Consider the following 16616-nt stretch of genomic DNA (forward strand, 5'->3'; position numbering starts at 1 on the left):
CATAAATGAACTCGGGAGGCAGTGCTATGACGCCCAATGAGAGCTCAGCTCCCCCTTTGGCACGTGACGCCAAAGAAGGAAGTTAATTGGCTAGATGTCTGTTGATTGGCACGATTTGGTATTGAAAATGGCAGTTCGTCTCAGTGGTTTAATTTGATTGGTTAGTGGAGGCAGTATTTTGCAGGTAAGGTAACGGGGCGAGCGTTCTGTCGCTTCAATACCATGACCCTTGTTTATCTCCCGTTTCAAAAATTGAATAATCTCTATTATAAGCTGTAAATAACCAGAGGACAATAGTCATAGCAAATGTTTGTTTTAGGTTGTCCTAACAAAGTTACTGAAAATGTGTTTATCTGATAGAACTCTAGGAAAAATAATCATTATCTTAACTTCAGCCTATGGCTTGCATGTGTAATAATTCAGTCACGAGCATGTTGTTTAACCAACAATCACAATTAATCGTCTCTGCATTGGGCAAAAAGATAACATTTTACTTGGTGCCTTTTGGTGGGGGCATACGTTTGTAACGTTTGGTTATACATTGTGTATTTCAAAACACACGTGTAATAACAGTAAATCATTCCCGTTTACAACATCTATCTATCTATCTATCTATCTATCTATCTATCTATCTATCTATCTATCTATCTATCTATCTATCTATCTATCTATCTATCTATCTATCTATCTATCTATCTATCTATCTATCTATCTATCTATCTATCTATCTATCTATCTATCTATCTATCTATCTATCTATCTATCTATCTATCTATCTATCTATCTATCTATCTATCTATCTATCTTATTTTAGCATTTTGACTCTTATTAGCTGAGAACATGAATGCAGTTGGCAGAGATCCGAAATGTGCCTTTCTTGAAGCCGCATGGAAGGGAGGGGGCTTTTTTTTGCAAAGCTCTATAGGGTGTAAGACGCAAGAATAAAAGACAGAAAGAAAGATGGCAGTAATTGTAATATCCTGAGATTTTTTGCTTAGCCAAAAATTCGTGCCATTGAGCGAGTTTCACAGGGTAGCCGCTGACTCGCTGCAGGACACATAAAATCTGATCAAGTTCAGAGACGCGTTGAGTGCTTCAAGCGGCGCTTTATAACTCCGAGTCTTTCACATCCCTTACCCCTCAATCTGTCCCAGGAAGGAGTTCACATTCTTTATTTTAGACATCGGAAAAAAGAAAAAGAGGAAAATCTTCAAATCAGTCCTTCATTCTGCTTGCGGCCTTATCTACTCCGCAATCATTCCCACAACATATTCCTCTTCGAGAATTTTTAAAAATGTTAAATTGCAAGGTGAGTTTTCATATTTATGCCATATTTAAATTCTCAAGGTTACTTTTCTTTTGAAGGAAAGCAACCGTGGAGTAATTGTAAGTAGGGTTCTGTGTAGGTGTGTAAATCTGTGGAGGTGTGTAAAATCTGTGCTTAACGGCTTTCTTTAAAAGTCAGCTCAGGACACTTGTTTATGATATTCCTAACTTTAGTTGTTTCTTGTGGTACCTTTTTTAACTCCTAGTAGTCCTATTTTTTTCATAAAAATTAAACGTGTGTGCTTCTTTTAGAGCAGATAGATCTCAGCTGCGTTCCTAAACTCAACAACGTATATATATATTTTTTTTTACCGAAAACGGATTCCCGCTCCCTCATTTTTCTCCCTCCCGCGCGGGCTCTCTCTCTCTCTCGCTCCCTCCCCACTCTCTCACTCACTCTCTCTCTATTACACACACTCACACAAACCCTCTTTTAGTCTCTCTTCACTCATTCGTCCCCCTCCCTCTCTGTCTCCCGCTCGCTCTCTCTCTCTCTCTCACACACATACACACACACACACACACACACTGAGAGAGAGAGGGGGAACATGAGTTAACTGTGAATAGCCTTGCAGTCTTAGAGCTTGAGATTTATGGCGACCTTTGTGAACTTTCACAAGTGACAGGCAGTTAAGTTTTCTTAACTTTTCCTCTTCGATATTTTATTGGTTTGTTGAAACGAAAGGACCCGGTGAGGTTATTATATATGGTATGTTCACAGTGATGGTGTTACTATAAAATGATTAACGATGAGAAGCACGTGCACTGTTGTCTCTACAACGGAACGCTCAATTAGATTAGCCACCAAGTTCTCCGCAGTATTAGGATAGTCTTGGAGTGTCGTCTATGGCGAGAGTGGTTCACCGACCTTTGGCATCAGAAAATGCCTGGTGTGTTGTTACAGGTTACTGTCTTCACCAAATAATCGAAAGCAACTGTTGCTCGCGGAGAGCCAAACACAATGTGATGCAGAAAACAACCTATAGGCCTAATATTATTGAATTTCAGACAAATACATTGAACCAGATGCGAGCATTATCTACAACTTTGCAGAGAACCACATAAAACGTTAGTCCTTTTTATATTTAATTAGTCTTCTTTTGGAAAATACTATAGCCTATTGAGTTTCCAACAATCCATTTCGTGACCCAACTAGTTGTGCTATAAACAAGAAGAAACAAAGTTAAGTTATCCCATTTTGCCATGTTGATGTAACAAACTGAAGATCACACACATAGATAGGGATGACTGGACTTAGTGCCAGGATATAAAAAATAATCATAATCTACTTCCGACACGCAAAGTGTAGGCCTCACAGATGCGTGAACAAGATTACACCCTTTTTGTTGTTGTTGCTATCTACTCAAACATTTCGAGGATTGTTGAATAAGACTGTAAACGTAGCCTAGTACATTTGCCTCTGTACAAATTAAATTAGGAGGATTTTTTTTAAATAACAAAACTTGTTTCTGTTGAAATTTTAACAGATTAGGTCCTGATATTGAAATGTTAGGCCTAAGTCTTTTGCCCTCAATATATTTTGTTTCTCAACACTGTGGTTCTGTATTTCCAGTATATTTTTTTCTTTACCGGAGTTTGATTTGAATGAAACATGATAGCATAAGTGCCTTTGACACTTAAAGAGAGAATATATATATATATATATATATATATATATATATATATATATATATAAAGTAACAATTGATGTCACAATACACAGTATTTATTCTCATCCCCTCGTTTGCATTGGTGAAGCTAAACATTTCTATGTTAAATGTTAAAATGGTCATGCATGGACATATTTTGCTTGCGTTTGATTGCTTGCAGACAAATTGATATGCTAAGATCTCTCCATGATTGCAGCCTACATCATATTTTTTCACTAATCAACCGCCGACAGTGTTATGTCCCAATTTGAATGAGTAATTAACTTATTTATTCATTTTCTGCCTTATTTAAGAGTTATATTTACCAAGGTGATTCTTTTTTTAGCTCAAGTAGCTTCAGCGAGAAAATCCTATTCGGTAACGGCTGCGAGCTCATAATATTTTGCCCTGAGCATGCGCATGAGCTTCCGCAGAAACACTATTCTGGTAGTCTAATATCTTGCAAGACTATTTCTTATACAAATCGCTCACTGAGTTGAGAAGATTGGGTAAATATACTGTACAATCAGTGCCTTGATAATGTTCAATTCATAATTGTCTTGCGATGCAAAGATCCTCCAGACAATATAACACATATAATCAAATGTACCTATGCAATTTATATCAATGTTGTCTTAAGGGCACAAACTGTCGAAAACCATACTGGACATGGTAAACCAATTAATTGTATTTGATAGCTCATATTTGAAATATTTGAGAGATCTATTCGAATTCTAGGTTAATGTAGATGTCTTTGTGCGATGGTTGTCCAATATTAGCATGGTTGGGCCTCTCTCTGACGTAGCGGTGCCTGAGCTGAAGCCGCGCGTGCAGTAGCCCTCGACAAGTTCATTGAGTAAACTTTCCTCTTCAACAGTTAACCCAATGGTTACCAAACAAAAATATTGTCTATCATTCACCATCAATGTAAACAAATTAAAACGGAATCATAATCGAATATTCGATTATGATTCCGTTTGAATTTGATTTATATACAAACATTTAAATGTGTAAACTATAAGGAATTGTTATTGCCGAATTGAATCGCGGAAAAATATGATTTCTTGCAGGGTCAACAGTAATTGAGTTAGTCTGTCGTTATTTACATTAAGAAGTTCAAGTGAAATGCGTATTTGGTGTTAGAAACAACACGGGTCAATTAATATATGATGTGGATACATGGTGTGGATGTGTTGTTTTTCTGTAACGATTGCAATATTTCTAAAATGATTTTAGGTTCACTCATGTTTTGACCAATCTTGTTTTAGGCATGCATTTTGGTGTGAATCTGAAAATGGTCATATGTGGTTTTGACATAGGGCATTATTGGAAAATATTGTATGAAATACACTTTCTCAGCTTCTGGGAAAGGCCTATCTTTTCACCTCTAAATCGGCAGAGCGAAAAACCAAGAGAGAGAGCTTCTCTTAGAGTAGAGTGAACAACACACAATGCCGGCAGGTAGCCTCGTGGTTAGAGCGTTGGGCCAATTACCGAAAGGTAGCGAGATCGAATCCCCGAGCGGACAAGGCAGTTTAACACCCTGTTCCCCGGTAGGCCGTCATAAAAAATAATTTGTCAGTTACTGACTTGCCTAGTTAAATGAAGGTTAAAAAATATCCAATGGGACTGTTATAAAGGTGCTTACATGTTCATGCACTCATATTTATAATAACTTACATTAAAGTAAAGTCAGTCTGTTTTTGGATTCATTCTGTAGTTTGTTATAGTTAGAGAGGCAAAGTTCTTAGAAACTTGTGGGCAAGTTCGTTATTTATCATCCCATCTGGGACAGATTATAACATGGATAAATAGTGGTCAAATGATATTGACACAAGTACCCCTTCTGCTACTCAGAGGCAGCCAAGGTCATAAAGGTCATGTATGGAGGAGGAATACAGAACAAATCTGCCAGATCTCTCCCCGTATTAGCCATCATGTGGGATGCAGTGCTTTGGCTGTTGTCTGCCATTTTCTGGGACTAATTTTTCAGATCGCTGAGTTTGGAAGAAAACTATCTTGAAGATACAGAGATTACACCTTTCCCTCAAATATATACCTTTGTGTATCAATCGGTCATTGTCTTTCAGGGTTCATGACCTGTCATTCAAGGTTCATAACCTGTCCACTGCTAATTACATGTTCTACTCAGATGTTAAAGGTCCAATCCAGCCGTTTTTATCTCAATATCAAATAATTTCTGGGTAACAATTAAGTACCATAATGTGATTTTTTTTTAAATTAAAATGATCAAAAAGAAGAAGAAAAATAGCTTCTTAGCAAAGAGTATTTACTCAAGCAAGAATTTTGCTACTGACTGTCTGGGAGAGGGGAGGGGGAAACTGAAAACTAGCTGTTATTAGCAGAGAGGTTTGCAACTCTCTTTCTTATTGGTCTATTAATTAATTTACCACCCGGTGCTGTCACCAGGCAGGCCAAAACTCTATTCCACCAAAATAGGTAGAAATTTCAAGCAGTTATTTTAAAACAGCTCTTACACTAAAGGGGCAATTTCACAGTATTATTTCAACCTCATAGTGTGAAAAAATATATAAAACACAGAAAAATCAAGCTTTTGACTGCACTGGGCCTTTTATATAGGAAAGACACATTTCCAGTATGATAGTACATGACAGTGTACACTTTGGTGTTTGTGGTCAGTTCGGTGGGTTGGAACAAGTGACTCTACTACAAGTTCAAGACTTGCACCATTGACCCTTTTTATTCACATCAACATGGCTAATTAACTCGCTACAATTTATTGGAACATCTGTCTGCAAATTGTCTCACCCCAAACTTCTTAATTCACCTATTTTTCATAAAGTCATGACAAGAGTGCAGCGCCAGTGAATAGTCTTAGACACACACGGACACACGAACACACAGATACACACACACACACACACACACACACACACACACACACACACACACACACACACAGACACACACACACACACACACACACACACACACACACACACACACACACACACACACACACACACACACACACACACACACACACACAGACACACACACACATATAAACACACAGTTACACACACACACACACACACATACACGGATACACATACACGGATACACATACACAGATAAACTATAATTTTATATGGAGAGTCAAAATAGTCTAAATCACAAAAATGATGATCTATGAACTGATATCCCTAATTGTCTTTTCCATTTGTTTATTTTCCAACTTGGTTGGTTTTATGGGTGCATCTATGAAATACATGAAGCTGCCCATGACTCCTGTGCATTGTTCTCTATTACAGTGTAATAAAAGGCCTGAGCAGAGTAGTTTTTCACTTATTTGGGTATGATTCCTGTTGATTATCTTATAGGACTAGGTAATAACAGGTCATGAACAATGTGCACAGCCAGGCAATTTGTAGAGGGCCCTTTGTAACATGGCGATGGGTGCCATTTTAAACAGTATTCGATCATCATGGACACATTGAGAAAGCTAAATAGAGGTAAGTCTAGGTAAAAATCCATGCCTGTGGATTAGGTTATTGCCCTGACATTCAACTACTGTCATAATATTGACCTCATAATATATAATTCTACATTATTTATTTTTTTACAGCATTTGTGTTCCTTGGAGCTGAGTGCTTCTTGATTCTGCTGTGGCTATAGGCTACAACTCAGGCCTCATAAGCGACCGTTGATATCAGTTTCTGCTATTCTATGGCTGTGTATTTTGAATGTGAAGTGTGAAATTGGATTGCGATCGTCTTACACGTATCATGTAATGAATGCAATCAATACTATCAGTGACCCTTGTCTAGTGTGTTGGTAGTCGCAATTTAGCTGTAAACTGTAGGCCTAAGTCTTGAGTTAGCAATCAAAACTAACTTTAGTTATATCAACTTTAAATGTAGAGTTTTCCTAACTAACACCAAATTGACTTTGACTAATACAATTAAGTAATGTCAACTTTAGAGTTTGTCAGTATAACCTACCATTTGTAATTGACTTCATTTAGGTTTTATTAGCGATAACTAGCCTACATTCTGAAATGACTTCATATTTTCAATGAATCTAACTTGCTATCCAGTTAAGTAGACTATATATATACATTGACTAAACAACACTAACCCTAGCAATCATATAATAGACATTTCAGTAGGGAACATTATGCTCCCATCTGGCTCTTGCTCATGTGTGATCTTTTTCGCCAGTTTCAAAACTGGCAGTGCACTCAGTAATATCAACCAACCAACAGAACACTTTAACTACAATGAGCTTCTCAGTAACAGTTACAGAAATGTTGTACTTGTTACATTTTACATTTACCTTCATTGAATGCACTAACTGAAGTTGCTCTGGGTAAAAGTGTCTGGTAAATGACCAAAATGTCTATGTAAAAATGTATGGTTGCAAAGCATGGTGGGTAATGAGCTCTAATGAGCTCTGCCCCTCCAAAATGTGTTGAAGTCATCTTAACTTGACATTTTTTGTCAACTCAACTGTTATGTTGCTTCAGTTGTTTTGACTTCATGGTTGTGAATTTCTATGTTGAGTAAGTACATAGTTTTTTGCTAACTTAACCTTTTTTTAAAAACGTATTAAATCAAGTTAACAAATTTCGCTAATGTAGTTGACTTGGCTAGATAAAATGAATCATTTTGACTGAATCTCAATAATTGTTTTTACAATGTAGGCCACCACATCAATTTCACTGAAATGTTAGAGGACACAACCTAAAGATGTTGGGTTGTCTCTGGGTATGTTGCATGTAGCTGTTATTGGGACTATAAGGAATTCATGCCATATGCAATGTCATTGGTCAACAAATCAATAAAAGGGGTGGCAGGTAGCCTAGGGGGTTAAGAGCTTTGGGCCAGTAACCGAAAGTTCGTTGGTTCGATGAAAGGTGCAAAGCGGAGACAAATGGCAATGTGCATAATTGATCACACAGGTGAGTTTTCACCAACTTTATTGATCTACTTTTTGTTTTACAATTTATTTCGAAGGAGGATATCCCCTAAAACCTTGAAACACCGTTGTGGGCTATTTTATAGGCTATACTATGCTAGTGACTGAAACGTGATGTTTTGAGCATAGCCCAATGTATATGGCCGATGGAAATGCGCCAGGTTAATTAAAGGCCGACCAACCTGAGCAACCATTACAATAATTACAAAGTTTGGCCAATGATGTTTGTCCACATTAAGGCACTTTATGTCAAGTGGGCCTCGCTCGTTTTGTCTGGGCCTAGTGACTTGTGACATCAGAACAATAATGTTGAACCTGGACTGAAAGTTAGAGGACAACACAGTCTTGATAGATAGATAATAGTTGACTAATTAAATCTACATTCGATGTGCACCTCTGCATCCAAATTAATCACAAGTGGCTTAAATTAAAATATAGGCCTTCTATAACCAAACGAAGACGCATTCATTTGGGAACCTTGTTTTTTTTTGGGGGGGGGGCTTTCATCATTTACAACTAAAACCCGCTAAATACAACTCTAATAATTTGGCAGGAAATGTGTTTGCCAGACAGACGAGTTGTTGCATGGCCCGAGTTCCACTTTTCACTGCAGCCCTTGGAGATACAGTTTACTTTTCACAATAGTCATATTTTCGCTGTTCATTGTCTACAAGTGAAATATTCTGCTGGTTGAACACCTACACAAATAATATGTCACAATTTCTCTCCATGATCATAGCCTACATGCATAAAACAGGACAGAGTGGATCCAATTAAAGGCGCTACGGTAGCCTATATGAATGACTGCAGTTACAAGTGTGTCAGGATTTGAAGAAGGTTGACTTTGCAAGACATGCTCGTTAAATCAGGTGATGTTGCATGACGTGAGAGAAAATCCAATCGGTTTACAGTTGTCAGCGAAATTAAAAGTAGGCTGGCAAGGATATGGAAAAAAATGAACGGTTTATGCAACACGTTTATGGAAAGCCATTGGAAAATCAACGTATAGACCTGTTCGAATATCAATAAATAAATTATACGTTTTTTCTTTACAAATTAGTTAGTAGAAATCCCATATGCAAATTGTCTACTTGTTTTGATTGGGTTATTGCCCTTTTGCCTTGAGGCCAGAACCTTATATTCCACCATTCAGCAAGATCATGCAACGGAGTGCATACAGATTGATGGTTTCATATTTTATAGCCTGGCTATCCGGACATATTATGGTCCATTGACTTGCAACAAAACATTATCTTCTGTCATATCAACTTATTTTTTTTATCAGCAATTCTGTAACTTGTTTTAAAGTTACTTACTTTTTTTTTGTTTCGCAAAATATAGTTGTTTTAAGTACGCCAAATATATTGATATTGTGATTGTTTTAGGTCTTTTTAGGGTATAGGGCTACTCTCCTTTGTTTTCGTTTGCCCCCTGTCAGAAAAAAAACGCAATCTTCACCTAGAATGTCATTTTGGAACCTATTCCTTCAAGTAAAATAAACATTGAAATTAAATTAAAAGCGCTGACGTTTGATGCTTTAACATTGCATTTCAATATCTTAATTGTGTAGACTTCCACACAAAAATGTCCAGTAAATAGACATTTACGAATAGGCGCTTGTATTGTGCCGCTTACAGTCAAAGAGCCCCCAATATTTGGCAGTGTATACCGCGGCACATTTCAAAGCATTTTCTCTGAGATATTTGAAAACGGAGTCGTGCAGTGAACGCCTGCGTGTCCCTTTTAAAACAAACCCAGGGCCTGTCAATCATGCCACATTCCAACCAATCCCAAAGGCCCTTTTTTAAAGGCAGGTTTTCCTGCTGTGCTTTTATATTGCACCATGGCCTGTTTCGAAGCATTTTTACTACCACTGTTATTGCCACAAATCAAGAGGGCAAAGTGAACGGCATGGGACTCACACTAACTTTAACGAACTTGAGTCTGGTTCCTACTACTGGGAAGTTCACGGCCAAACATTTCACATGCAGATGATAAGCAGCAAAGAAAATGGAAACAAGATTTCTGAAAACAAGATTTCTATGTAAATCTTGAGCACAGAATTGGTTGATTTTGGAAACTCACAGACAAACTCATAGCAAAACATGACAAGCCTGTCGAGGTTTAGTGGCTGTCCTCTTTCTTGCGTCAACCCCGGGGAGAGCAATACTGAACCCAGCGTGGTGCTGCCACCTTTGGCAGGGGAGCACATGGGGCACCCCACTGGCAGTTCCTTAAAACTCTGCCCCTCGCACAATTTGCGAGACTACCCTGAGACGAGGTCCAGTGCATATGTTGACCATTCGGTTCCCCATTTTGCAGACTCTGGATACTCCAGCCACCGTTTAGAGCACAGCCCTAGGGGTATTATCATTGGAGCCAATCTTTCTGGAACCGGAATGCCACCCGTCACTGATCAACTGGCATCAAGAAGTAACCAACATGGCGGGATTGGAAGGTACCGTGACCTGCCTAGCTATAGAGATAGCAGAAGCCATGCTTTTTTCACCGCATATCACGAGCAGGCCCATGGTTCTTCCGACGCGACCCGAGATCTCTCCGGTCAAGTGATGTTGGGTCTACCTGGGGACCTCCTCACCCGGACGCACCCTTACGGTCAGAGCATCAACGGCCCCAGGGGAAACAGCCAACAACTCGTTTCTCAGTTCCTGGGTCTCTACAAACCGCTGAACATGGCAATTCATCGTGGAGGTGACGCTTTCCTTAGGTGCTCCAGACAGAACCTGAAGCACGAACTGGTGTGTAAGTGGATTGACAGCCAAGATGGGTCTGGGAAGCAGTACTGCACCAGAACCTTCGGGACTATGTATGAACTTGTCACCCATGTGACAGTGGAACATGTCGGAGGACCAGAGCACTCTGAATACGTGTGTTACTGGGAGAATTGTCCGAGGGACAGAAAGCCTTTCAAAGCCAAGTACAAGCTGGTGAACCACGTCAGAGTCCACACAGGGGAAAAGCCATTTCCCTGCCCTTTCCACGGTTGTGAAAAAGTTTTTGCAAGATCAGAGAACCTCAAGATTCACAAGAGGACACACACAGGTATGTAACTATTAGTGTAAATAATAGCAATGATAATAATAATAACAATAATGGCAATTATTTAGCAGAAAAGTTGGCAGAAAAAAATCTAATCAACGATTCAAATTTGCCAAAATCTTGTTAATTTTGGGGGGCTAAATTTACTCTATGAGAAATGGTTGATAATCTAATTTAAACCACATTTTAAATGTCTGATATTTATATTTTACTAAATTATATCATTATATACACAAGTTAGATTGTGTCACAAAACTAAATCTTATCTCGTATGTATAATGACATTTATTTAACATTTTATAGAGCACAAAAATATTAACAAAAACAATTGTTTGAACTTCCGTTTGATTGTTTTGAATTGTAGTCAGTCTGCCATGCCAGATCTTTTATTATTAAAATATGCATACTCTTTCATTATTAGAATTTGTATTACATTATTGTTATTATTATTATTATTTTCAATAATCAGATTATTTGTTATTAATATCGTCATATTGTCGTCATTATTTATGATGTTCGTGGTGCTGTTGTTGTCTGTGTTGTTTCTATAATATGGTTATGACTTTATAGCCCGTCGTTATTGTTGTGGTGGTAGTTGTACAGGAGAGAAGCATGAGCAACTACAAATAGTAGGACAGAAGACCTGTAGTACTACTGCTACAGACAAGTAGTTTTCAGGCCCATTTGTTTGAGTGCTTTGCCCATTCATTCACTTAAATAAATAAATAAATAAATGCGGGGACACCGGAGAGTTGTGACGTAGCTTTTACTCTTCGCTCAGTTGCAGCCCCAGTAGGGAGGCCTCCTCTCTGCGCAGGCGCAGGAACAACGCCGGACGTGTAGTAGTAGAACACAGCAGCCAAGTAGGTTATGAGGGATAGTCAACACAATGCCTTTGTAGTCTGATCTCTGCTAAATTTCACAGAGATCAACAGGATTTAAATGTTAAAGTGCGGTGGAAATTTAGCTCGTAGATAATTATAATATATATATAATAATTATATAAATGAGTCGAATGTTTCCTTAAAGAGAAATGTAGTGTGGACAAATATTTATTAATAATGATATCGTTGGTTGCCAGAGTTATCTAAATCAACACAAAGATCAACACAAAAAACCTTCAGTGACAAACATTTTTGGTAAGAACCCTTAAATATTATACATGCCAACGCCACATTATAGAAAACTTTGCATTGATGTTCAAATGTAGGCCTACGTGACAACATGTATATTGGATTGAGTGAACAGTATCGTTTTAACAGAAAATACAGATGCATGTACTGAAATATTAATGTTCGTATGTATTAAAAAATATATATATTTTAGAATAAATGATGGTTTGTTGGGACTTATTGAGACGACAAAACACCCTGTTTCAAAATATTTTGCGATTTAAGCCTAATCCCAATTTCAAGAGTAGGTCTACCCACACTCATTTATCTGTAGAAATATGAACTTTGATCTTCTACCTTGTTTACTGGATACAGGACAGAGTTGTTCAAACATAGTTTTAGCATGTTAATAACAAGGGTCGGACTTGGGGAGATCGACGGTTTGACATATGCCTTGATAGATTATGGGTCTGTTTTACTGCGGTCTTGGGGTAAATCATTGACCATATGAATGGAGTTTCATGGGTATGGCAAACTTCTATGGGAAGGATCTGTTCCACTTCTTGCCATGTTGATTATGTTCATATCTTCGATACAATTTTTGACGGAAGTCTCAGTTTAGAGTAGTTTTTGGGGCATGTTCCGCGTAGGCCTATATTAAGCTGCAGTATTCATTAAATGTTCATTATGCTTTGTGCAATTCTACCCTTTATTCAGGGTTTAGGCCTAGAATCAAAGTTATGGTGTAGGGGGTTATGTTAACGTTAATATTAAGCCTAAGGTTAGTGTAAAGACAACACAACTGTCTTAAAACGTGATCAAGTTTAATGTAGGCATTCACATGAATTGTTATTGCACATTACACAGGAGAAATTAACCCAAAACTCAAATCGACATGACTATCTAATATTTTAAGAACGTTTTGGAATTAGGCCTATAGGCCTTACACACCACTTGGTCATAAACTCCCATTTATCATCATTTCGATCGTCACTTGTTTATGTGCAAATGTATAACAATATAAATGTAAGTTTAGATGAGTTCACAAGCCTATCCTAGAGGTTTAGAACAAATCAGGCACCATATCGTAACACGCGGTCATTTCTCTCTTTGCACGTTTAGGTGAAAAACCTTTTAAATGTGAGTTCGAGGGCTGCAATCGGAGGTTTGCTAACAGCAGTGACAGAAAGAAGCATTCTCACGTGCACTCCAGTGATAAACCCTACATGTGCAAGGTCAGAGGGTGTGAGAAGTGTTACACCCACCCAAGTTCCCTCCGGAAGCACATGAAGCTCCACTGCAAGGTCTACAGCGCGAAAAGCAGCGATGGGCGCGATGGGGACGGGGAACACCTTGCAGAGGCCAGGTCACCCGAAGTAACAGATCAATCCGACACCGCCTCGTCCACCACGGTGACACAACCTCAGCCCCCCACTTCCCAAGAGTCCTTATCCCCTGAGCTTCAAAACGAGTCCACTCTGAGGTCACGTTTCCATCACACATTCGACAACAGTTTGGACTACACCTCACATAGGTCGCAGGGCCTCTTGGATCCATTGTTGATCCAGAGGAGCAGTTACAGACCAGAGCCCACCCAATACCCATGCAGCCAGGCAGGCCACAGTTTCGCCCAGAGCTCCAGGACATTCCCCACTGCCTCACCCTTTCAGAAAAGTATTGTCAATGGGTGGTATACGTGCCACAGTGGCGTGGACGCTTTCTCACCAAAGCAGTGTAACAACGACATATCATCTATTTGACTCAGTTATGTCGCCTGAGTGACGTTGACCTACACAATTTGGGTTTATTTCTGTAATGACATCTGTTATTCTTGGATTATATAGGCCTATTATTGCGTGTGTTTTTTTCCCGATGTTGTAAATGTGCCACGTCGAAGTTATTATGTGTCGTAGTTTTGAAAACTTGCTCAACTATATATACAGCGTTGCAAAATGCGTGATGGTAAGCTTTATCTGTTCTATGACGCACAAACTATATAGGCCTATGTGTGGTGGGCCTTGAGTTATGTCAGTTGTAAGAAACGGGCCTATTGTAACACACGTGTAGGCTCCAGTGAACACTCCTCCCCCTTCTGTTGGAGTATTAGAATAGAACATCATGAATACAAATGTTGTCTACAGTATATCTGCCTATTATTTGAATGATCGCCATCATAGATGCTTGCTATAGGACAAGGGAACGAAATGGATTCAACGGGGATGTCTATGCGTCGATATATATAGGTCTATATGCATATCTGAATGTAGCAAACGTGATATAGAAGGAACTATACTTGTATTGTTGCTTGGAAGGCTATACCAGTATATATAAAGGACTGGGTCTTCGTGGAATGTTACTGTATTGTATTGTGGGAAAGCATAGAAACGTGCATTACTTATGTCGTGTTTAATGTAAGGCAGAACTTGGAAATAAAATATGATTGAAAACGTATTATTTCTCGTCAAGTTTAATTAAAGAGGCCAAATAACAAGATAACCAATTATGACATGCTATGATTTGTATCATAACTGAACATATCATTATAGTCATTATAACACTAATTTGTTAAATATCATGATTTAACATCAGATGAAAGCAAGGTGCGTTAGGCCTATAAAGCTTTTCAGCTGATTTGCTCTGTTCCAAGAAGAGTGGAGTGTAGAATATAGTGTATGAAGCAATGATCCGCCTCTCCGCCTACACCCTATCTCCTCAGCATACACTAACATTCGTTCTTCGTATATTGATATTTTATGAATCTTTGTGTAAAATTGTTTTTTTCCCGGCATCAGTTGAGAACACAATCGACGGTATTCTCGATAAGAATTTACATGTTTAATTACAATTATACTGTACATGCTGTAAAATGAATTATGCATTCACGATTTAATTGAAGTATATTCTCTTTGATCAGGCTCTGTGATTAAGCCCAATGCATTGTCAAAGAAAATGTGCTATAGTACCACAGTGACTCCTCACAGACTCAGTATTTCAGTGTTACTATATCCGTGCATTGGTTCAGATGACTTGAAATGTACTTAGCACTTCATACATATGTTTCTTGGAATTGAATGATCATTTAATGCAATACATTGAATTCTGTATAAGCCTGCACTGAACTCTGAACATCTTGGTTAACCTAAAATAGCCGACCGCGAGGTGGCCGACGTGTTATACATGGGCCCATATACTCTCAATTTCATTTGTAAAATGCTATCAGGAGTGCACACTCAACGCGCTTTGTTTATTTCAGTGTTACTATATCCGTGCATTGGTTCAGATGACTTGAAATGTACTTAGCACTTCATACATATGTTTCTTGGAATTGAATGATCATTTCATGCAATACATTGAATTCTGTATAAGCCTGCACTGAACTCTGAACATCTTGGTTAACCTAAAATAGCCGACCGCGAGGTGGCCGACGTGTTATACATGGGCCCATATACTCTCAATTTCATTTGTAAAATGCTATCAGGAGTGCACACTTAATAAGACATGAATCAAGATTCACACCAAATCCTTGCGATCTTGACAGTTGACGGGTTTCATTTGATATGGAGCACCGAAATCAAGCGGAAATCGAGGTCAATAGGCAACATCATTGAATGTTTTAGCAAATTTCGGTTTCTGTGCTATTTAGGGCAAACAAACAGTGGTATTGATGACAAGTTGGGTGCTGTCTTGGCCCATGGTGACGCACAGTGATGGCGCACGGGAAAGCCATTATTGATCGCAGTGTAGGCAGTTGATATCCTAGAAATCATAGCGGCACCTGGTCTACATTAGGGCGTGCGTATTTGCCACAGTCATAGCTGTGCGATTGTCTGGCCCATTTCTCAATTCCATTTATCACAATATAGTTTTTCTCAAATGTGGGTCACACTCTCCACCTCGGTGCATGCAAGAGCACATTATCCAAAGGTACCCATTTTCAAGGTTGTGGGCCTCGGTGAAGGTTGCTTGCTTGGTGATGAACTATATTTTACTAATATTTACATTTCCTAACTGACCTATCATGCTGCCAGGTTGAGTCTGACAAATATCTTCCTTACATTTTATTATTTAATGCTATTGCCTATCTGTGTCAAACTGTGAAATGTTTGATTATTTGACCAGTTCGCTGATGTTTTGAAATGTAGTGATTTGTACAGCAAAATGAATGGCCCTGTTTACTTACAGGACCTTTGGAACTAAAGTGAAATTTAATCAAAAGTGCACTGCAGGAGAATAGCACAGGGATAATACATCATTATAACATTACCTTCTACTATTTGCAATTGACTTATAAAACAACGTTTATTGTGCTATATGTTTCTGCCCATGGTTTTCATCACTGTAAGCAGTTGATATCCAAGTGTAAGCAGACTGCACAGGCCTAAACCGTTGTTTCATTGTGGGTGTTTGCTATGCATTTTTGTCTGAATTCCAGTCTTGGAGAAAGCCATTCAGATGTTTGATCCGACTCATATCACAGTGTACTTGCGTCAGTGTTAAATCCGTTTGT

At 38.6% G+C, this 16616-nt stretch overlaps 1 protein-coding gene across 1 annotated transcript; it reads left to right on the forward strand.

The window, feature by feature from the left end:
* Window positions 1-9788: 9788 nt before the first annotated feature.
* On the forward strand, window positions 9789-14560 carry LOC109887882 (zinc finger protein ZIC 4). Its single transcript, XM_031790071.1, has 2 exons — window positions 9789-11000; window positions 13232-14560. The coding sequence occupies exons 1-2, from the start codon at window positions 10043-10045 to the stop codon at window positions 13867-13869; spliced, it is 1596 nt and encodes a 531-aa protein (XP_031645931.1). The 5' UTR covers window positions 9789-10042; the 3' UTR covers window positions 13870-14560.
* Window positions 14561-16616: the final 2056 nt, after the last annotated feature.

The sequence above is a fragment of the Oncorhynchus kisutch genome, linkage group LG15, assembly GCF_002021735.2.
Source record: "Oncorhynchus kisutch isolate 150728-3 linkage group LG15, Okis_V2, whole genome shotgun sequence".
Taxonomy (NCBI): Eukaryota; Metazoa; Chordata; class Actinopteri; order Salmoniformes; family Salmonidae; genus Oncorhynchus; species Oncorhynchus kisutch.

Coding starts and splice junctions, on each gene's coding strand:
- LOC109887882 (XM_031790071.1), top strand. CDS start 10,043: ATGACAAGCCTGTCGAGGTTTAGTGGCTGTCCTCTTTCTTGCGTCAAC. Junction 11,001..13,231: donor TCACAAGAGGACACACACAG/GTATGTAACTAT, acceptor TTGCACGTTTAG/GTGAAAAACCTTTTAAATGT.